This window comes from Nansenia antarctica (assembly GCF_963989245.1).
Source record: "Nansenia antarctica genome assembly, chromosome: 6".
Lineage (NCBI taxonomy): Eukaryota > Metazoa > Chordata > Actinopteri > Argentiniformes > Microstomatidae > Nansenia > Nansenia antarctica.
The window spans coordinates 23,235,001-23,260,000 of NC_137676.1; the positions used below are offsets into that span (position 1 = coordinate 23,235,001).

The 25,000-nt window shown below is 45.7% G+C and overlaps 1 protein-coding gene across 1 annotated transcript in view; it reads right to left on the reverse strand.

Annotated features, from left to right (window-relative positions):
- The window catches only part of lama2 (laminin, alpha 2), a gene marked incomplete at both ends in the record, with an annotated part of 430,348 nt that overhangs the window by 162,064 nt on the left and 243,284 nt on the right, over window positions 1–25,000 (reverse strand). The window contains 2 exons of the mRNA XM_080534306.1: window positions 673–779; window positions 13,215–13,426. Coding sequence (XP_080390432.1) covers window positions 673–779; window positions 13,215–13,426 — 319 coding nt within the window. The remainder of the gene's footprint in view (window positions 1–672; window positions 780–13,214; window positions 13,427–25,000) is intronic.

Consider the following 25,000-nt stretch of genomic DNA (forward strand, 5'->3'; position numbering starts at 1 on the left):
GGGAAGGAAGGAAGTCACAGGGAGAGGAGGCACAGAGACAGGATATGATGTAATCGCACTCGGATGAGATGGATGTTTGGGGTTTGGGGCTGAGTGAAAGTTTGAAGTTATTTTTTGAGAAAAGTGAAAATGGAGAGAAGTTTTAAAAATGTGTTGATATTCATATGACACTTCGTGACGTTCGAATTATAAGGTTCTATCTCAAAATGGAGTTTTTTACATAATCTGATCCATTAGGTGTTTATTAATGCCTGTGTGGTGTTATTTTTAAAATGTTGACATTTTTTAGTTAGTAATGAATAAAATACAAAGGTTCCATCTCACAAAACATAATGGAATGTAAAAACGTTGACGCTCAATATCTCTGAACTACCCTAAACGGAGATAGAACCTTATCATTCTAAGCTCACTATCTTTTGACCATAACAGAATAACAGAATAGGTTCAAAAACCCCAAACCCTGAGGAGCGAAAACAGACGGTTAAACAGATTAATTATCATCAGTCGTAATCGTTCATCGTTGGCGTCATGGCAACATTAGACTCAGTCAACCCAACAATCAATGATCCCGTGTATTGATCACTGGAGCCATCCTGCTGATACAGCAACAGCCTGGAGGGTTTTGATTGGTCGAGAGCTGGTGGATCCTGCCGGCCGATTGGCTGTACGTACCATGCACTCATCACACTGCCGGCCAACCACGTGCTGCCGACACTGGCACTGCCCGCTCTCCTGGTGACACGCCTCTGACACCGACCCGTTACCATGGCACTGGCAGGCTGAGGGGGGGTGGGAGAGGAGAGGAGAGGGGAGGGGAGGGGAGGAGAAAGCGTGGAGGACAGAGAGGGAGAGAGAGAGAGAGAGAGAGGGAGAGAGAGAGTTTAATCATTCAAATCACAACCCAACAAACAACACTAACACCCTGTCCCACCCCGGGCCACATATGGGCCTGTGTTACCATGGAGACCTCTCCTGTCAAACCTCTCCTGTCAGACCTCTCTCCTACGCCCGGAGGAGATGACAGGGGAGGAGATGACAGGGGAGGAGAGGAGAGGGGAGGAGATGACAGGGGAGGAGAGGACAGGGGAGGAGATGACAGGGGAGGAGAGGACAGGGGAGGAGAGGAGAGGGGAGGAGAGGAGAGGGGAGGAGATGACAGGGGAGGAGATGACAGGGGAGGAGAGGACAGGGGAGGAGATGACAGGGGAGTAGAGGAGAGGACAGGGGAGGAGAGGACAGGGGAGGAGATGACAGGGGAGGAGAGGACAGGGGAGGAGATGACAGGGGAGGAGAGGACAGGGGAGGAGATGACAGGGAGGAGAGGGGAGGAGAGGAGAGGAGAGGAGAGGGGAGGAGAGGAGATGACAGGGGAGGAGAGGAGAGGGGAGGAGAGGACAGGGGGGGAGAGGAGAGGGGAGGAGATGACAGGAGAGGAGAGGAGAGGGGAGGAGAGGACATGGGAGGAGAGGACAGGGGAGGAGATGACAGGGGAGGAGAGGAGAGGGGAGGAGAGGAGAGGGGAGGAGAGGAGAGGGGAGGAGAGGAGAGGGGAGGAGAGGACAGGGGAGGAGAGGACAGGGGAGGAGAGGACAGGGGGGGAGAGGAGAGGGGAGGAGAGGAGAGGGGAGGAGAGGAGAGGGGAGGAGAGGACAGGGAGGAGAGGGGAGGAGAGGGGAGGAGAGGACAGGGGAGGAGAGGACAGGGAGGAGAGGACATGTGCGTGATGGATGTATGGGTCTCATTATTCTGTGGCTGTGTTGTTGTTGTTGTTGTTGTTGTTGTTGTTGATGTTGAAGCTAGGCTAGCTAGCTACCAGGCTAACCACAGATAGTTCCCAGTAGGGACATTTGCTCAAAGATCCCCAAACACCGTCTGTACCAACACACACACACACACACACACACACACACCCCAAACACCATCTGTACCAACACACACACACACACACACACACACACACCCCCCAAACACAGTCTGTACCGACACACACACACCCCGAACACAGTCTGTACCATCGCACACACACACACACACACACACACACACAAACACACCCCAAACACCGTCTGTACCAACACACACACACACACACACACCCCCCAAACACAGTCTGTACCAACACACACACACACACATACACACCCCGAACACAGTCTGTACCAACACACACACACACACACCAAACACAGTCTGTACCAACACACACACACACACACACACACACCCCAAACACAGTCTGGTCTGTACCAACACACACACACACACATACACACACACACACACACCCCAAACACAGTATGTACCATCCAAACACCGTCTGTACCAACCAAACACCGTCTGTACCAACCAAACACCGTCTGTATCAACCAAACACAGTCTGTACCAACCAAACACAGCCTGCACCAACCAAACACCGTCTGTACCAACCAAACACAGTATGTACCAACCAAACACAGTATGTACCAACCAAACACAGTATGTACCAACCAAACACAGTATGTACCAACCAAACACAGCCTGTACCAACCAAACACCGTCTGTACCAACCAAACACAGTATGTACCAACCAAACACAGCCTGTACCAACCAAACACCGTCTGTACCAACCAAACACAGTATGTACCAACCAAACACAGTATGTACCAACCAAACACAGTATGTACCAACCAAACACAGTATGTACCAACCAAACACAGTCTGTACCAACCAAACACAGTATGTACCAACCCATGTCGTCCAAAACACGAAGCCTCTTCCGGAGCCTCAGGGGTCAAAACTCAGAGACTAACAAGCGAGATAGAGAGTGAGAGAGAGAGAGAGGGAGGGAGAGAGAGAGAGAGAGAGAGAGGGAGGGAGAGAGAGAGAGAGGGAGAGAGGGAGAGGGGAGAGAGAGAGAGAGGGAGGGAGAGAGGGAGAGAGAGAGAGAGGGAGAGAGAGAGAGAGAGAGAGAGAGGGGGAGGGTGATAGAGAGGGGGGGTGACAGAGAGAGAGGGGGGGGAGAGATAGAGTGAGACAGAGAGAGAGAGAGATGAATGAATGAATGAATGGACTTTATTGTCATTGCTACAGTACAGGTACCAAACAACGAAATTTAGGAGGGGTGGCTCCCCTGGTGTTAGGAAAGGGAAAAAAAAGTTTTTTTTTTTTTTACAAATCACAAGAAGGGAAGGAGCTGGTTTACATAAATAAAGGCTATGTACACAATCCACTGTACTATACTGTACAGATAGACGACTAGGGTTGTCATATTGCACAATAGTATTGTTTCACGTTATTTAAAGTGTCACAGTTTGCAGGCTTGAAATGTACATGTTTGTGCCTCAGCACTACACCTGATTTTTTCAGTCCAGCAGCTGCCATACAATCCGTCCAGACTGTCCAGGGCCCAGAACTTAGGTCTTTGCTGTGTTCAGGGCCTGGACGGCCCTGTGGTAGAAGCTGTTCTTCAGTCTGTTTGTCTTAGCGGCCAGGGTCCTGAACCGCCTTTTCGAGGGCAGCCTGGTAAAGTGTACGTACCCAGGGTGGGTCGGGTCCCTGGAGATCTTGGAGGCCTTCCTGAGACAGCGTGTGTTGTACAGCTCTTCCAGAGAGGGGAGGGGGGCGCCGGTGATCTTCTGTGCTGTTCTCACGACTCTCTGTAGCGCATTTCTCTCCGCTGTTGTGCAGCTGGAGAACCAGTTGCAGATGCCGTAGGTGAGGATGCTCTCCACTGCGCCGCGGTAAAAGGTCACCAGTATCTCCTGCTTGCTGTGTTCCTTCCTGAGGCATCTCAGGGTGTATAGCCGCTGTTGTGCCCTCTTGATGGTGCCTTTTGTGTTGTCCTTCCAGGTCAGGTCATCCCGCATGTGCATCCCCAGGAATCGGAGGGTTGAGACTCTCTCCACGCTCTCTCCGTCGATGAGCAGGGGCTGGATCTCGGACTTTTTCCTCCTGAAGTCTACGATGATTTCCTGGGTCTTTGACTTGTTCAGCAGCAGGTTGTTAACCTTGCACAGCTTGCTCAGTTGCTCTACCTCATCCCTGTACGCCGCCTCGTCCCCCCCCGAGATACATCCCACCACGGTGGTGTCGTCTGCAAACTTTACGATGGAGTTGCTGGGGTGGACGGGGTTGAAGTCGTAGGTGTAGAGGTTGTAGAGGATGGGGCTTAGCACGCAGCCCTGGGGGGACCCAGTGCTGAGGCTGAGGGCTGTGGAGGTGTGGGGGCCCACCCGCACCCTCTGGGGGCGGTCGGTCAGGAAGTCCTTGATCCACGCACATATAGAGTGTGATAGACCCAGGTCTAGTAGTTTGGTCACTAGCCTGTCTGGAAGGATGGTGTTGAAGGCGGAGCTGAAGTCCACGAAGAGCAGTCTCGCGTAGCTGTTTCCCCTCTCCAGGTGGGATAGAGTGGCGTGGAGAGTCGTCGCGATGGCGTCCTCTGTGGACCTGTGGGCTCTGTAGGCGAACTGGTATGGATCCAGGTTGGGCGGGAGGCGTGTGAGTATGTGGGCCCGGACTAGTTTCTCGAAGCACTTCATGATGATTGGTGTGAGTGCCACCGGGCGGTAGTCGTTTAGGCAGCTCACCGTGCTTTTCTTCGGGACTGGGATGATAGTTGAGGTTTTCAGGTAGGGTGGGATGGTGGCCTGGGACAGGGACTGGTTAAAGATGTTGGTGAAAACCCCGGCCAGCTGGTCGGCGCAGTCTCTCAGCACCCGTCCCAGGACGCCATCCGGCCCCGAGGCTTTCCTGGGGTCCACCGCCTTCAGTACGCGTCTCACTTCATGCTCTGTGAGGGTGAGGCTGCTGAGAGCTGGAGAGAGTGGTGTTTGTGTTGCGGTTACCTCCGTTCGCCCCTCGTCGAACCGGGCGTAGAAGGTGTTCAGCTTTCCCGCCAGCAGGGGGTCGTCCTCTGCGGCTGTGAGCCTGTTGGCTCTGAAGTTTGTCATCTGCTGAACCCCCTGCCACATCCGCCTGGAGTCGTTGCTCAGGAGGCATTCCTCAATCTTCTCTCTGTGGTCTGCCTTGGCCGCTTTGATTCCGCGCTTTAGGTTGGCCCTGGTGGAGCTGTACAGCGGTGTGCTCTTCCCTGCGAAGAAGGCGTTGTCCCTCTCGTTGATCAGTTTTTGGACCTTCCCAGTCATCCATGGCTTCGCGTTGGGGTAGACCCGGACCCGTTTGTCCACGGTGACTGAGTTGGTGCAGTTCACTATGTGGTTCAGAACCGACGACGTGTACTGTTCCAGGTCCTCATGCTCATATTCCTGCCATAGGGTGTCATTTAGGCAGATCTGCAGTGGAGCGGACCCTTCTGGCCAGGTTCTGACAGTCTTAGTGGTGATGGGAGCACTTTTCCCCATGGTAGTGTATGCAGGGATCAGGAGGATTGACACATGGTCAGACATGCCTAGATGAGCTAGCGGACTAGCCTTGTAAGCACGTTTGATGTTGGTGTATACCTTGTCCAGTGTTTTTTCTCCTCTTGTTGCACATTTCACATGCTGATAGAACTTGGGTAGTACTGCCTTCAGGTCGACATGATTGAAATCTCCTGCTATGTGAATAGCCTGTGGATCAGTGCTTTGTTGGCCACTGATGACGTCATATAGCCGCGCCAATGCTAGGCTACCGTCCGCGCTAGGCGCTATGTACACACATGTTATGAACACCGCGTTGAACTCCCTCGGGAGGTATTATTGTTCGTTTACCGGAGTTTTATTTACATAGCGCGTGAACCAACGACATACAACACAAGAGAGGAAACCGGAAGTACTACTTCACTGTTTACAACACAGGTGGTTTACAACAAATAGCGCCATCCATGGTAAAAGTACTGTATTACAACACTCCCACTTAATTTTACAATGGCATTAAGTCCCCTTAAAAAATATTACAGAGCCGTGCTCTCCTTCACAAAAATGTCAAGAAAAAATATCTTTAAACAACAACAACAACAAAACTTTACATTGCTTTTACTGGAACTCTTTTTCACATGTTTTTCAAACTTGCTTCCTTTATACATTGCTTTAACTGGAACTCTTTTTCACATGTTTTCAAACTTGCTTTGACTAGGCAGCGTTCGGCGTTCACCTGTCAAGCACAAACAACCACTCTACCTAAACAAAGAAAAGTCCAATCTCTCTCCTAAGATACTCAAACTTCTGTTTCGTCAGTGGCTTGGTAAAGATGTCCGCTTTCATGTCATTTGTTGGACAATATTGCAGTTCTATTTGTCCATTCTGCACACATTCACGGATGTAGTGGTAGCGAATGTCTATGTGTTTAGTCCTGGAGTGGTTCACGGGATTCTTCGCGATTGCGATGGCTCCTTGGTTGTCTTCCAGGATCACTGTGGACGTAGCCTCCACTCCGAGATCACTCAGTAATCGTCTCCAGACACTTTCTTGAGCCGCTTGACTGAGTGCGATGTACTCAGCTTCTGCTGTTGACAGTGCAACTGTTGCCTGTTTCTTGCTGAGCCAGCTCACTGCTCCTCCACCCAGTAGGAATATGTTGCCTGTTGTTGAGCGGCGGTCATCCTGATCACCAGCCCAGTCAGCATCTGAGAATCCGATCAAAGCTCCAGAGTCTGACTGCTCATACTTGAGAGCAAGGTTCACTGTCCCTTTCAAGTATCGAAGTATCCTCTTCACAGCAGTCAGATGTGCAGCATCGGGATTTGCATTGAACTTTGACACAGCACTCACTGCTTGAGCTATGTCTGGTCGTGTGGCCATTGCAGCATACAGCAGACTTCCTACCATTGACTGATAGGTACCGTATTTTCCGGACTATAAGTCGCACCCGAGTATAAGTCGCAGCAGGCCAAAAATGGGCCACGAAGAGGAAAAAACCACATATAAGTCGCACTGGACTATAAGTCGCATGGTTCAAGGGAACGGGCTTGGCGGAATCAGCGGGGAAAGAAGACCCTGTTGAGCTTGACTCTAGTCTGGCACTGTGAAGAGACATGAGAGGATTTGTAAGCCCAGGAAGGACATAATTCACGTTGAAACTTCTTCTGAAAGGTTAAGGAATACTTGTATTATCGAGTGTAAAGTCCGCTAGCTAGCGCGGGGCTAACAACATGGCGTCGCGGAGGAAAAATGAAACTTTGAACAGCCTCTAAAAGGTAATAAATGACTTGAATATCGTTTCTAACGTCCATAACATTGTGTATAAGGTCCATAACATCATGTTTAATGTCCACATTGTCGTGTTTAATGTCCACATTGTCGAGTATAATGGCTATTCTATCGCGTATGAAGCGCTACCGGAAGTAGCAAAATGCTACTCGCGGGTACAACATTGCAACGTTAAACAGCCTCTGGAAGGAATAAATGACTTTAATATCGTTTCTAACGTCCATAACATTGTGTATAAGGTCCATAACATCATGTTTAATGTCCACATTGTCGTGTTTAATGTCCACATTGTCGAGTATAATGGCTATTCTATCGCGTATGAAGCGCTACCGGAAGTAGCAAAATGCTACTCGCGGGTACAACATTGCAACGTTAAACAGCCTCTGGAAGGAATAAATGACTTTAATATCGTTTCTAACGTCCATAACATTGTGTATAAGGTCCATAACATCATGTTTAATGTCCACATTGTCGTGTTTAATGTCCACATTGTCAAGTATAATGGCTATTCTATCGTGTATGAGGCGCTAGCGGAAGTTACTCCTTGGTTCATGTCAGTCAGAGATTACCGTATGTCAGTTCATGTCAGTCAGAGATTATGAATTATTGATATATAAGTCGCACCTGACTATAAGTCGCAGGACCAGCCAAAGTATGAAAAAAACCGCGACTTATAGTCCGGAAAATACGGTATGTTGGTGCACTGGCTTACTGACACCATCACTTTTCCTCAATTTGACATTGACATCGGCAGGAGTTGCTACAGGATTTGCATTATCCATTCCATATTTCTGAAGTATGGCTTCAATGTAATGCTTCTGATGAAGGACGACACACTTCTTTTCTTTGTCTTGGATCACAGAGATGCCCAGGATATAGGACAGCTCACCCATGTCTTTCATCTTGTAGCGCTCCTTGAGAGCAGTTTTCAGCTCGTTCATGCTCTCAGTCGACTCTGTTATCAGAATGAGATCATCCACGTAAACTGCGAGTATCTCAAGTTCTTGCCTTGATCTCACAAACACACAGGGGTCTGATGTGCTCTGTTTGAATCCAATTTCCATCATGAACCCTGTGAAAGCCTTGCTCCAGCAGCGAGGAGACTGCTTCAGTCCATAGATAGATTTCTTCAGTTTGCACACCAGGTGTTCCTGCCCTGGTTTGATGTAGCCCTCTGGTTGCTCCATGTAGATTTCTTCTTCCAGGTGTCCATTAAGGAATGCAGTTACGACATCCATCTGGTGCACATGTAGATTGTTTTGAATAGCAAAGGACAGTAATGTACGAATGGAGGTGAATCGTACCACTGGTGAAAACGTTTCGTCATAGTCAGCACCATACAGCTGTGAGTAGCCCTTGGCGACGAGTCTGCATTTGTATCTCTCCACTCGTCCATCACTATGACGCTTGACTTTGAACACCCATCTTGATCCTACTGCCTTTCTCTCTCTTGGTAAATCCACTAAGTCCCATGTCTCATTTTCCAGCAGCGACTCATATTCCAAATCAGCCGCCTGCTGCCATTCCTTTGCATTAGGACTCACCATTGCTTCTTTCAGTGTGATTGGCTCTGTCACACGACACATATTGGCATGATGATCAACAGTCACTGTATCAGCAAACTCATCATATCCATATCTCCTTGGAGCATTTCTGATTCTGCCGCTTGTTCTGACAGTGCTATCGACAATGACCTCATCATCTTGTGTTTCAATGGTTGTCTCGTTCTCTGAGCAGGGTACTTTTGCTTCCTGTTTCCAGTTGAAGTTTGATTCATCAAAGATGACATCACGACGGATTAGAATCCTCCTTTTCTCTTCATCATACAGGCGATAGCCCTTGGCATTGTTTGCATATCCCACGAAACGAAGCTTCACAGCCTTTTTGTCCAGCTTCCTTCTCTCTTCATCTGGGATATGTGCATAAGCAACACAGCCAAACACCTTCATGTGGCTCATGTCAGGTTTCTTTCCACACCATCTCTTGTAGGGTGTCTCTTGCTTCAGGACAGACGTAGGCAGCCTGTTCTGTATGTAAGCTGCGGTGGCTACAGCCTCTGCCCAGTACATCTTTGGCAACTTAGCATGTGACAGCATGCTTCTAGCTGCTTCAACTAATGTCCTATTCTTCCTTTCTGCAACACCATTTTGCTGTGGTGAGTGAGGTACAGTCATTTCATGGTGGATGCCTTGAGTCTTCAAATATTCTTGAAACTCATTTGATGTGTACTCACCACCATTGTCTGTTCTCAGTCTTGTGACGCTCTGCCCACACTCATTTGAGAATGTTTTCTCAAATTCCTTGAATTTGTTTAAGACCTCATTCTTCTGTTTCAGAAAGTATACCTTGCAGCATCTTGAATAATCATCAATGAAAGTCACAAAATATTTTGCTCCACTTATAGATTCAGTCTGCATGGGACCACAGACGTCACTATGAATCAGCTGCATCTTGCGTTTGGACCGGATTCCTCCAATCGACTTGTATGGCTTTTTAGCCAGCTTGCCTTCCACACATCCTTCACAGAAGGGAACCTCTTTCTCTGCAGAGAAGTCCACTCCGTTCACCAGATCTTTTAGTTCCTTCAGCTTGGTGGTGTGACCAAGGCGCTGGTGCCACAGGCTGGCTGCTACTGACGCACTATGACAGACAGATGAACTTCCTTCAACATCCAGCTGATATAGCCCGTCAACTCTTTGTGTTCCCATTCCTCGAAGAGTACCATCTTTTCCACGTATGTAACAGCGAGACTTCCTGAACTGTACTGTATTTCCCTTTTTGGTAGCTGCTCCCACTGAGAATAGATTCCCAGATAGCTTCGGAACATACAGCACGTCGTACATTGTGACATTCTTTACTTTACTTAACTTGAAAGTCATTTTCATGTTGACATTTCCAATTCCCAGGGCGTCCACTACCCTGCCGTCACCAAGTTTCACAGACTGTGCTTTTGAGAATTGCTGGTAGTCTTGAAGCACTTCTTTATCACATGTCATGTGCTTTGATGCTCCAGAATCAATTAACCATTCCACCTGTTGTGGTCTGTCGGTCAGGTTTGTCTCTCTGGCTACAAAGGCACTTTCAGATGAATCCTCATCATAGTCACACATCATGCTTTTGGCCTTGTGGGTTTTCTTAAAAGTTTTACTTTTTAAGCTTGGACAGTCACGCTTAATATGGCCTTCTTTCCCACATTTGTAACATCTCCACGTGCTTGGCCTTTCTGCTCCCACTAACTTGGAGTTATCCTGCACATTTCCCCGACATTGTGATGACATGGCTGATGCACCACCTGATGTACCACTGGAGTTAACATTTGCATTCACTCGCTTTTGCTCTTCATTTATTAATGCTTGCTGAACAAACTGCAGTGTCAGAGTGTCAATCTTTGTTTCTAATGCAGTGACAATTGTAGCATAACTTGGTGGCAAGCTACCCAAAAGTGTTACAATTTTGTCTTCTTCTTCAATCACAGCTCCTATTGCTGATAGCTGATCAGTCAACTCCTTCATTTGTTTTAAATGCTCAGTTAAACGGTCTCCTTCCTTCATTTCACATCGGAAATATTTTTTCTTAAGGAACAGTTTGTTTGCCAAAGTGTCTCTCTCAAAATGACCTTTCAGCGTGGTCCACGCCTCTTTGGGAGTCTGACAGCTTGTTATCAGGTATAACTGGGTTGTACTCACATTTAGCGCCACCATAGAGAATGCCTTCTCTTTTCGTTTTGCGAACTCAGCTTGTACTTGTGCGTTAGCATCCGCGGCTAGCGTATCTGTCTCCGTTAGCATACCCCATAGTCCTTTAGCTTTCAGCAAGTGTTCCAACTGAAACTTCCATGTTGCCCAGTTCTCTGGTCCGCTCAGCCTCTCAATAAACAGCTTATCTTCCATTGTGTAATCCCACAACACTGTTTATATCACACAAATCTCCGTGTAAAAAACAGCTTTTAGCGTCGACCTGGGCCCATAACCTATTGTTCGTTTACCGGAGTTTTATTTACATAGCGCGTGAACCAACGACATACAACACAAGAGAGGAAACCGGAAGTACTACTTCACTGTTTACAACACAGGTGGTATACAACAAATAGCGCCATCCATGGTAAAAGTACTGTATTACAACAGGTATGTGGGTCGGCATTTAACAGTCAAGTATTCCAGGTCTGGGGAGCAGTGGCTACTTACAGTTTTCGTGTTTAAGCACCAGCTATCCTTCGTCGATATTATGATCCCACCCCCTCTTGACTTGCCGCTGAGTTGCGTGCGGTCCGCCCGGTGTAGTGTCCGTCCCTCCAAGCTAACTGCGGAGTCCACGATGGTGTCATTTAGCCAGGTTTCGGTCAGAATAATCACACAGCTATCCCCCACGATGTTATTTTTAGCAACTTGTAGTCTCAGTTCATCGGGGGGATGTTGGGCAGGGAAGAGGGGTTTCACGTTGATAATTCCCTCTCACACAGTGAGTGACCGCCAGGATCACGTTAGTGTGTCTGACAGACGTCCTCAGAGGGTTTCTAATGAAACCGCCGCGATTCTGCCTGTCGCCATGGAGAGAGAGGGGCGTCGCCTTTAACTGCTCTACCATCTCAACATGATTTCTCCAACTCTGACACACACACACACACACACGCACACTCAAACACGCACACGTACGCACACACACACAAACACATTTCTCCTTCTCTGACACAAACACACACACACACACACGCACGCACACACACAAACACATTGTTCCTTCTCTGACACAAACACACACACGCACACACACACACATTACCCCATCTCTCAAACACACACACACACACGCACACACAAGCACATACACACATTACCCCATCTCTGAAACACACACACACACACGCACACACACACACACACGCACACACACACAGACACACACAAACACATAGACCTCCCTCCATCTTTTCACTGTCATCAACAGCGAGCACTTGTTCAGAGGAAATGCAAACTGTTTCTCATTCAGTAGATTTCATTAAAACCGGAGAAGTGTGTCTCGCTAACAGACACACACACAGGACTCCTCTAGGGAGGGGTGGAGGGGCGGAGGGATAGAGGGGTGGATGGGTAGAGTGAAACTCTTTAACATTACAGACACACTCTATTTCCCAAGGAGATGAGTCCATTAGAACACACACTCACACACACACACACACACACACACACATACACGCGCACACACACACACACTCCCTCTTTCTCTCTCGATCAACAGTTCTTGATCAATAATCAATCAGGCTGAATGCTCGTTATGTTCTAACGATCATGTTTAATTAGCAGGATGAGACTCTCTGCTGTGTTGATTGGACACTAACGAGCTGTCGTTACTACAGACGACGTTATATATTATAGATCCTACAGTCGTATATGGATGATGTCATCTCCACGGCAACACGGCTGGGAGCTGAGAGGATGTTGCTATTCTTGTGCGTTGACATTCGTTAAACAACACAGTTGGATTATGGGGGATTTACTCTGACAACCAGCATCTGCACATCATCTCTCTCTCTCTCTCTCTCTCTCTCTCTCTCTCTCTCTCTCTCTCTCTCTCTCTCTCTCTCTCTCTCTCTCTCCTCCACTCTTCTCTCTCTCTCTCTCTCTCTCTCTCTCCTCCACTCTTCTCTCCCCTCCTCTCTAACATCTGTCTATCTCTCCATTCTCTCCTCTCTCTCTCTTCTCTCCTCTCCAACATCAGTCTATCTCTCAATTCTCCTCTCCTCTCCTCTCCTCTCCTCTCCAACATCTGTCTATTCTCTCTCTCTCTGTCTCTTTCTTCTCTTCTCTCTATCCTCTCCTCTCCAAGACAAACATCCTCAGACTTCCTCAAACACTCCACATCTGGCAGCACTGCTCCAACATCACACACACACACACACACACACACACACACACACACACACACACACACACACACACACACACACGCTGGCCTGAGCTAGATTACTCTTCCTGCTACGACTGGTGGATTGATGATTCACTTACTTAGTCAAATGTATCATACACACACACACACACACAGACACACACGTACACGCACACACACACCCTCTACAGTCATGTGACTCACGTTGGCAGTTCCTGGCGACAACAGCGTCTCCGTAGAAACCCTCAGCACACGTGTCACAGGCCCTGCCCCCATAGCCCTCGCGGCAGCGCAGGCAGGCTCCTGTGATTGGGTCGCAGCTGCGGGGCGTGGCCAGGTCCAGGTTGCCGTGGCACTGGCAGGGTTGGCAGGAGCCCCCCGGGGCGGAGGGCTGACCGTAGTACCCATTAGAACACCTAGGGGGCAGACAGGAGCACAGTCCATACAACAATAATGAACAATATATATATTTGCCGTTTAGCTGACACGCTTTTATCCAAAGCGTCTTACTTGACAGTACAGTGAGTGCGCTAATTTTTTCAGTATATCTGATCCCAGCGGGAATCGAACCCACAACCTTAAGCGCTCTAGCCACAGAGGACCAACACACTGTAATGCACGTCTGGCGACTCTAGAGGCGTCTCATAGCACAGAGGGCTGGGAGCCAGGGGAGGCTGGTGGAGGTTGAAATCGGAGGACGGGCTGGAATGGAATGTGGAACGATATCAAACATTTCCTCTGTTCCCGTTCCTCATTCCATCCCATGCGTTACAGTGAGCCCGGCCTCCCATTTCTACCTCCTCCAGCCTCCCCTGCTGAGTACCCACAGGGCTGCAGATAGGAGTAGATCTGACTTGATCTGACTTGTTTCCCTGTTGTACATGACGGACACTCATAGCAGCTCTGCACAGCACATTTCTGTCTGGGAAGGAGAGGGTTAATGTCTCTATGGAGAACGTGTGTTTTCCAGAGGGAGAGCTCTGATGAAGGAAACATACCTATGGATGCCAAACACACACACACACACACATACACACACACAAATGGATGAGCGCACACACGTGCACACAAACACATGCACGCACACAAACACACACACACACACATAGACACATACATGTATGTACGCACTCACACAGACACACACACACACACACACACACACACACACAGACATAGACACATACATGTATGTACACACTCACACAGACACACACACACACACACACACATATAAACACACACACAAACACACACGCAGGCACGTCTGCAAACGTCTCAGTGGAACAGGGTATAAAGCACAGCAGCCTCTGTGCAGCTTCATACCAGCTGCCTCAGGCAGTAACATGGCTTCATACCAGCTGCCTCAGGCAGTAACATGGCTTCATACCAGCTGCCTCAGGCAGTAACATGGCTTCATACCAGCTGCCTCAGGCAGTAACATGGCTTCATACCAGCTGCCTCAGGCAGTAACATGGCTTCATACCAGCTGCCTCAGGCAGTAACATGGCTTCATACCAGCTGCCTCAGGCAGTAACATGGCTTCAGACCAGCTGCCTCAGGTAGTAACATGGCTTCATACCAGCTGCCTCAGGCAGTAACATGGCTTCATACCAGCTGCTTCAGGCAGTAACATGGCTTCATACCAGCTGCCTCAGGCAGTAACATGGCTTCATACCAGCTGCCTCAGGCAGTAACATGGCTTCATACCAGCTGCCTCAGGCAGTAACATGGCTTCATACCAGCTGCCTCAGGCAGTAACATGGCTTCATACCAGCTGCCTCAGGCAGTAACATGGCTTCATACCAGCTGCCTCAGGCAGTAACATGGCTTCATACCAGCTGCCTCAGTAACATGGCTTCATACCAGCTGCCTCAGTAACATGGCTTCAGACCAGCTGCCTCAGGCAGTAACATGGCTTCCTGATGAAAGCACCAGCCTGTGTTTGACCAGGGACCCGGCCTGTGTGCTTAATGCTACTGCATTCTATTACACAGCTGAGAGAGGCTCTATAGGGGTGGAACGCACACAAACACACACACACACACACACACACACACACACACACTGACACATACACACACACACACACACACACATGCTTAACACACACACACGTAACACAGACACACACCTAATATACACACACACATACACACATCTAACATACATAACACACACACACACACACACACACACACACACACACACACACGCGTCCTTTATCTCCCCAGTGCTGCCTGCCCTGTGTATCAGCTCAGAGCCGAGGCGTGCTGGGCGCTGATAAAGACAGACCCTCCATCTGGTCCTTCATGTTGCTACACGTCTTATCTGCGCCTGCTGGATCTGCATCAGAACCTCGGCATGGAGGGAAGCAATCAGCCTGTATCACACAGCACAGCCCCGCACCCCCCCCCCCCCTTACAGCCCCGCACCCCCCCTTAGCCCCGCACCCCCCCTCAGCCAGGCTCCCGCTTATTAATTCAACGTGTAATTGCTTCTGACTGTCTTCCGTGTGCATGTGTGTGTGTGTGTGAGAGAGAGAGAGAGAGAGAGAGAGAGAGAGAGAGAGAGAGAGAGAGAGAGAGAGAGAGAGAGAGAGAGAGTAGGGACAGTAGTGTGGAACATACGTATCTGTCATTTCATTTGAGGCATCAAGCGTGTGTCTGGGGGAGGGTGGGGGGGAGGGTGGAAAGGGGAGGGTGGGGGGAGGGTGGAAGGGGGAGGGTGGGGGGGAGGGTGGAAGGGGGAGGGTGGGGGGAGGAGGGGAGGGGGCATGCCTATTGCAGATATCAGACATAGCGTCCTGCTGATTGTGTGTTCTATGAACTGATCCATTGTGGATGCAAGAAAGGATGCAACATGCACTGCAAGTGCAAAAAGGCTGCCCTTAAGTGCACTGACCTTTGCTCTTGTTCAGGAGACTGCTAGGTGGACAATGACACATTATTAAAAAGTTGCTCATCCAAATATTTGTATTCTATTTTGTGTTGGAAGTACTAGACATAATGCAAGAAACAGACCAGTATTTTTGCTAAAATTGATTTTTAAAATGTACTATGTTATAAGAATGTTGCATACATTCTAAATATTCCATTTGATGTCATAATGCACTCAAGCAGACATTATACATTGCAGTTAATGGAAGTTCTAGATTGCACAGTAAAATTCTAGAATGATTTGCAGAAATATTTTACTCCTGAAAATTAGTGACATTTGTTTAGAGTCTACCTGACACCAGAGGTCAAATCTGAAGTGTTTACAGTCTATAGAAACACTGTAGAAAGTTTCATGCTTTAGTCATAAAATGCATAATACCTTCCATTATGAGCTTATCTGCCGCACTATACATGTATGGAGGACCAAGTCTGTCAAAATTAACAATAAATATATAGATTAAATAAATGAGTGTATGAATAAATAAATTAATGAATACACACAGTAATAACGAAATACATTTCTATATTTATTTATTTTTTTACGCATTCATTCTTTGTTTTCCACATTGTTTTCCACATTCATTCTTTGTTTTCCACATTGTTTTCCACATTCATTCTTTCTTTTCCACGTTGTTTTCCACATTCATTCTTTCTTTTCCACATTCATTCTTTCATTCTTTCCCCGATTATCAGATCTGTATGCACATATGGGGGCGTGTCTCGCATTTTCATTGGTTGATGCCCCACGCATTTTCATTGGTTGATGCCCCACGCATTTTCATTGGTTGATACCGCGCGTGACGTGGTAAAAGCGACGAAGTCCTTGGGCCAAACCATTTTTCATTACCATCTGGGTGGGCAAATTCTAGATGTGATTTTTTTTTTATTCCTATACATCCCTAGATTATGTTTTGATATGATAGACCTTTTGGTTTGGCAGCTTATTAGTGGTTATCACCTCTTAAAGGTATGGACTGCTTTTCTTCAAAACCTTTTTTTCTGTTTTGCCAGAAAAAGTCCCCTGCCATATCTTGCTCCCCTTCGTATGATTCGCTCGTAGGTCGGGCTGTGGTTGTGATAGAGATGTGAGACCAGAGGTTTTTTTACGCACCTGAGTCTCCTGAACAGTAGATTTCGACCCCCTAGTCGATCAGACCTTCTTAGGCTGAGCTATGGTCACGTTTCCGCACCTACCCCCCTGTAATATTGTTTCTTTTTTGTAATGTATTTGCCTTACCTTGATTCCTAGATAAATGGTTCAAAAGGAAAACATTAAGTTAACAAATGTAAAACTGCACTGTTTGAATTGTAAATTATTTGTAGAAGACTAAACAGGTGTAGCATTTGGCCCACCTAGTGCCTTAACTAGTGCGGGTCTCTGAAATAGAGGAATACATCTAGTTTGACATTAAATTACCAACCTTATTCTAAACTAAAATATTGTCAGGGTGCAGTAATTGGGGCAGATCTCATTACAACTTAGAGGCGCTACAAACAAGGAATCTTCTGTAAATTTAACATAAATTAAGTTACATTAGTATTAGCCTACTACAATATAAAACCCTGTCTCAAGCCTGGGTACACAGCAGGCTACAGAATGCTACAGAGTAAAAACAAAACAAAACAAAAAACAGCCTAAAACATAATAAGTTAAAAACATTTACAAAAAAACCACAAAATAAATCACATCGAATGAACACAGTTCAACAGTCAAAGGCCTTTTTGAATAAGGGAGCCAATGTAGTGAGTGTAGAATGGGGGTTATGTGGGGGTTATGTGCTCGTATTTGCGGACTCTCATCAGGATCCTGGCAGCGCTGTTCTGGATGCATTGCAGCTTCCGTATGCTTTTGCCAGGAATCCCGATGAAGAGTGCATTGCAGTAGTCCAGTCTTGAGGAGATAAAGGCATGGACAAGTTTCTCTGCATCTGACAGGGTTAGAGTGGGACAGAGTTTGGAAATATTTCTGAGATGATAGGAGGTTTTGCACAGGTGTTTTATATGGTCACTGAAGGTCAGATGAGGGTCAAACCTAGGGAAAGCAACTTCCTTCTCTAGCACCTTGGACAGGAAGGCAAGGTTGGAGATAGGCCTATAGTTGTCTAGAACCTCCGGGTCCAGGGTGGGCTTCTTGAGAAGGGGGCGGATGACAGAGACTTTGAGAGCAGGTGAGACATGACCAGTTCGAAGGGAGAGGTTAACAGCTTGAGTAATGAATGGGCTGAGAATGGGGATGTATGACTTGAGCAGAGCAGTGGGAATGGGGTCCAGGGCGCAAGTGCATGATTTCATACCTCTAAGGATTTCAATAATGTGGCTCTGCTGAACCTCTGGGAAGCATGGGAGGGATGGCAAACTCCCAGGCAAGGGGTTGGTAGCAGAGGGAGACAGAGAGGAGGAGCTGGGCATCAGAGATCGAATGTTGTTGACCTTGGATCTGCATTGCTGCTCTGTAGCTTCAGTAGTGGGAGATGGTTGTGGCTTCAGGAGATGGTTTATGGTGGAAAAAACTAGCTAGCTAGTTATAATAATAATAATAATAATAATAATAATAATAATAATAATAATAATACCTTGAATTGATATAGCGCCTTTCAGGGAACCCAAGGTCGCTTGGTTATCTAACTAGCTAGATATACATTACCACTAACTCTAAACTAGCTTGCTAGCTAAAGTTACCTGAGGTAACTTACCTCTAAATATGGATCTGACTGGGGCTAAGTTAATTTATTTGAGGGGGTAAACACACACTTTTTAGTTTTTTTGCTTTGAACAAATAACTTAACAACAAGGCATCTGCCTATGGTCCTAGCGGTCACCAGCAACTAGACTTACTCACTGAACATGTAACTACAGAGATGTGTGAAACCTGGACATAAACAAAACCTTCCAAAAGGGTTTAGGCAAGGCAAGTTTATTTGTATAGCACATGTCATACGACAAGGGCAATTCAAAGTGCATTATATGCACACATTATATAAAGACAATAGCCTACAGTAAGAGGAGTATAGTAAGATTTGTATGTATTGTATGTGTTATTATCCATATTCTAAAGGCTTGCTTAGATTAGTTTTTACTGATTAGATTTCTATTCTGGAGTCTGGAAAAACGCCTATTTTAAATAGATATACATGTATAATTTGGATATTTAAACATACAAATTCAGTAAACAATAAATGTACCCATCCATGGGTTTGACCTTTCATCTTTTTTTTGTGGACCTGAATGCAGGACACTGAGGCCGAGGCAGATGAAAGGTCAAACCCATGGATGGGTACATTTATTGTTTTCTGAATTTTTATGTTTAAATATACAAATTATACATTATCTACTTAAAATAGGCGTTTTTCCAGACTTTACCAGAATAGAAATCTAATCAGTAAAAAATAATCTAAAACTAATCTAAGCAAGCCTTTATAATATGGATAATAACACATACAATACATACACATCTTACTATAATCCTCTTACTGTAGGCTATTGCCAATGTTTTGAACGATATGTACTGTCTCTGCTTAGAAAACACATTGATCCACTGCTAGATGTTTTTAAATTTGCCTATAAACAGAACCGTAGCACAGAGGATGCTATTCTCTATATCACACATTCTGTATCCAAGCACCTCGAGAACAAAATTCGGCCTATGCCCGAATTATGTTTGTTGATTTTAGTTCCGCCTTTAATACGGTACAACCCCACATGCTCTTAGGAAAGCTCAAAGACATGGGTGTCATTAGTACTTTAATCAAATGGATCCATTCCTTCATGTTAGAAAGAGAACAGCAAGTGAAAGTCAATGGAACACTGTCAGTGACTAAACACTGCAGTACAGGTGTCCCCCAAGGTTGCGTTCTGTCCCCATATCTTTTCTCAGTACACCAACGACTGTAAAAGTAACCACCCAAGCAACCATATTATAAAATATGCTGACGACACTGCAATTCTAAGTCTCCTTGCTAAAGATACAGACCCCTCGGTGCTCCATGGTGAGATTAACATATTCACTAAATGGTGCGACAGCAACCATCTCATCTTAAACCTCAGCAAAACTCAGGAGGTTGTGTTAGACCCAAGGCAGGTAACTGACCATGAGCCTGTGGTCGTCAAAGACCAAATAATCATCCAGATGCCCTCTTATAAGTATTTAGGTATGCAATTAGACAACCATCTCTGCTGGAATACACACATAGACAGCTTATGTAACAAACTACAGCAGAGGCTTTATCACCTGAGGCGACTCAGACTTTATGGGGTGAGAAAGCAGATCATTATTTATTTTTTTATTATATCAGTCCATTGTTGAAAGTGTAATCAGATATGGAATAATTGTGTGGTTTGGCAACTGTACAACAAAAAAACAGACTAGTCAGCATTCACAAAACAGCCATGAACATTGTAGGTGAAAGAGACTATGTGATCCTAAATAAACTATATGAAAAAGCTGTCCTGGACAAGGCTAATAAGATCATCGCAGACCCCCAACATCCGCTCTCCACAGAATACAAAGTTCTCCCCCTAGGTAGAAGGTTTCGCATGCCAATATGTAATAATAAGCTCTTAAAACTATCATTTGTCCCATTCTCCATTAAACTAATCAATTCGCTCAAGCAGAAACGATGATTAGGACATGACCACCAGCACCTGCACTTTATCTTAGACACCACTTGAAGGGCCATGTGCAATATTCGAAAACACCACTTGAAGGGTTATGTGCAATATATATTTATACCAAATGATGCCATGTCCAGGTGGAAACTGCTGCCAATGTCACTCAATGTTTGCTGCTGTCCTGTTGTTTACTTTGCCTGCTGTATGTTGTATGCATCGTCTCTGTTGCACTTGAAGCATGAAAGTACCATGCCCAAGACAAGTTTCCCCTCCGGGACATTAAAGTATAATCAATCAATCAATCAATCAATATTTTGCTCCTCTTCGCGTGAGTCGCGCGTAGCTCGGGCTGTGGTTGTTGTGATAGAGACATGAGCCAGATGTACTGTATGCGTCTGGGTCTCCTGAACAAGTAGAGACCCTGAGTCGTTCAGAGCTTCCTACGCTGAGCTATGGTAACTCTCCTGCACAATACCTCCGGAAAACCGCAAAAAGTAGGCATTCACCGGTAGGGGGTAGGTGCGGGAAAGTTACCATAGCTCATCGTAGGAATCTCTGATCGACTCGGGGTTGGTCTCTACGTGTCTAGGAGACTCAGGCGCATAAAAAACATGTCTCTATCACAACCAACGCACAGCTACGCGCGAATCATGCGAAAGGGAGCAAGATATGGCAAGGGACCTAACCCTAACCCTAACCACTAACCACTAATAAGCTGCCAAACCAAAAGGTCTATCATATCAAAACATAATCTAGGGATGTATAGGAATAAAAAAATCACATCTAGAATTTTCCCACCCAGATGGTAATGAAATGTAAAATGTTGGGGTTTGGCCCAAGGACTATTACTCTTGGCTGAGGGTTTCATCACGTCACGCGCAGTATCAACCAATGAAAATGCGTAGAGTGCGCCCAAGATACGCCCCTATATTTGCATACACATCTGACAATGACAAAGACAAACTATTCTATGTGAAAACAACATTGTCTTTCGCTTTATCAGATGTGTATGCAAATATAGGGGCGTATCTTGCATGTTGTCCACGCCCCTGCGCATTTTCATTGGTTGATACTGCGCGTGACGGGGTGAAGCTCTCAGCCAAGAGCAGACACTACTTAATTTCCAATCATAGCATGTTTTTTTTTAAAAAGGGTTAGGGCATATGAATCGTAGTGGAGGTATGATACAGTTCTTTGGTGGAAAGGCATTTTTTAAAGCCATTTTTAGTCACCACAAGTCTGTTCAAACCCAGGCAGCGAGACCAGCAGGAAAACACAACTAGATCTTCTATAATTCTAACTGGATAGTACTTCGTTTCCAGTCATAGTCAGCTAGATTACTTACTTAGCTAGCTTACTTTTACTTATCAAATGTACATTTTGTGATATAAACGCAGTGGAGACACTCTCAGCTGTCTTGCATCGCGGATATGCTGGGCTATGTCTAATTGAGTCAACTGGTATTGTGGTTATCACCAAGTTCTCCCATACAGTGCTGATGGACTAGTATAGACCATTGCCGACATGTGTGAAAGGGGACAACACGGGAATAGCTTGGGATGTCGACATAGTTTGGGATTCCATGGAAATTATAGGGAGAAAGAGGCTGTGTGAGAACGGGGCTATAGACGACTAACGACTCTCTACCCGTCTGTGATGATAACTGCGTCGCTGCTTTCACACGTCACGCGCGGTATCAACCAATGAAAATGCTAAGGGGCGTGGACAACATGCAAGATACGCCCCCAGATATTTGCATACAGATCTGATAAAGTGGAAAAGAAAGAATAAATGTGGAAAAGAAAGAATGAAAGAATGAATGTGGAAAAGAAAGAATTAATGTGGAAAAGAAAGAATGAATGTGGAAAAGAATGTGGAAAACAAAGGAATGAATGAGTAAAAGAATAAATAAATATAGAAATGTATTTTGTTATACTGTGTGTATTCATTCATTTATTTGTTCATACATTCATTTATGTATCTATATATTTATTGTTAATTTTGACAGACTTGGTCCTCCATATACATGCAGCTCGCGTGAACACAGATTCTTCCATTAGCGCTCGCCTCCCGCTTCGATTGCAGACTCAAGTTAACACATGTGCAGAAAGATGCCACGAAACTCATGTCCGGTAGCTTTCTTTCAAGGAATTAAAAAAAGAAAAGTCCAGCAAAACAATTGTTATTTCTCGGCGTGAGAGATTTTAAGTGTGGCGTGTGAGAGTGTGAACTGGTTGATATGCGTGTGTCTCACGGCCAAAGCGTGAGACTTGACAGCTCTGGCCATAGAGATGACCCCCAAGACTAGCCAGATCGCTTGAATAACGTTGGATGTGTCTTTCGGTGAGGACACGAAGCTGTCATGCTTGGAGTGAAACTCCTGTAGCTAGGCTAACTAGCTAGCATGCTGGTTATCTATCCATGTTGTTGGGCTTTAAGGTTAAACTGTTATTGCTGTAGCTCGCTGCACTCGTCTTCCAATGTTGTTGTGGAAGTGTGCATTGTTCGTGGTGTGTTGGTGTGTTATTGTAAGTGTACAGCTAAACTAGCTAGCTACATTGACATTGGGAATGCAGTTGAAGAAGTGATTCTGCATGCTGGGTGTTGGAGCCATATTAAGGCTTTTTGATTTTGATTAAGAAAATCTATTAATGACATATTTGTGTTTAATATTACATAAATATTATTAATATTATGAAATATGTTTATGAAATGTTCTGTTTACCTTTTTTCTTATTTTTTTATTGTCATGTATGTACCTTTAAGGACATAGCGGTTGGTCACCAAAACTGATCTAATTATGAGGGTGAGGATGCACCGTGAGGATGCACCTGGTAGGATGGCTTTATATAGGTGATACCTGGTAGGATGGCTTTATATAGGTGATACACCTGGTAGGATGGCTTAATATAGGTGATCAAAATGTGTGTTTGTTAGGTTATGATGGAGCTCATAATGTTTTCAACCGCACAGTGCACAGGATTTATCCTACAGGATTTATCGTAGAGGATTTATTGCACAAGGAAAGTCAACCAGAGTTTGTTTAGTTTAAAAAAGTATTTTCTTTTTTGATAAACTAGGACTCTGTGACTGCCTTCAAAGGAGTGTGTGTCGGAATACCATTCACCATAACCTCAGTGGCTAAATGGAAGAAGGAGACGGGGATTAGCCACTTCATCAACATGTCAAATAAGGGGGAAATGCTTTTTAACATGCAGATAGATCATCTATGACCTGTCTTCAGTTGTGCTTAAGGAACTACATGTCAGCAGCAATACTTTTGAAAATATGATTTGAGCCTAGCCGAACACATCCCATGTCAACAAAAACAAACAATACGGTATAATAACTCTTTATTTCATTGGTTGTGAAGAGGTACAAATACAAATTTAAGAAAATACAGTATTTTGTAGTGTCTGAGAAATAAAAATGATCTTTTTCAGTCATAATTTGTTTGCAATCTCAATTTGTTAAGTGAAATTGTGAGAAAATTGTATAGTGAACCCAGTATCGTGAATGGTATCGTATCGTGAGTTAAGTGCATTGTTACATCCCTACTAAACATTACTACACTAGTACACACTACTACACTACTACACACTACTACACACTACTACACACTACTACAATCCTTTTCACCCAAACCTAATGTATTACCATTTTCATTCAACTATTATCATAACTAGGTGAACTGCGTGTGTGGTCTGCAGAGATATCCCTGTAGGAGGAGCTCTGCTACCCATGGAGACCAACTGCCATCACATGCAAAGTCAAAGCGACATCACAATCAAATAAGTAACGCCATGACACTGAAACTAATAAATGATTATTAAATATGACCCTGTTTGCAGTGGTGGGTGTGTGTGCCTCCGGTGGCGTTCTATTTTGCCAGCGCATTTCCTGTTAAATGAACAAGCCGTTACCATGGTAATGCATCTCCCTTTACAGATCACCTCTGATACATCGATACCCATGACAGGAAGTCCCTACACACACCTGGAGGCTAACATGGAAACACACCTTTCTCTATTTCACCCCTTCTCTCAATCTCTCCCTCTCTCTATCTCTCTCCTTCTCTCTCTCCCTCTATCTCTCCATCTCTTGCTCTCTCTCACTTTCTCTCTGTCCCTCAGCCTCTTTCCTCAAACATGGAAATGCATGTTAATATCATGCATAACTACATAATATCATGCATTCTACATTCTCTCTGTCTTTCTCTCTCTATCTCTCTCTCTCTCTTTCTCTGTCTGTCACTCTCTCTATCTGTCACTCTTTCCCTGACACTCTCTCTGTCTCTCTCTGTCTCTGTCTCTGTCTCTCTCTCTCTCTATCTCTGCGTCTCTCTCCCTCTCTCCCCAGACATGGAGGCATATTAACCCTTCTGCTGCCGACGGCCAACCAGGCTGTCCACCACAGCCTCCACGCAGGAGAGGCTGCTGGAGG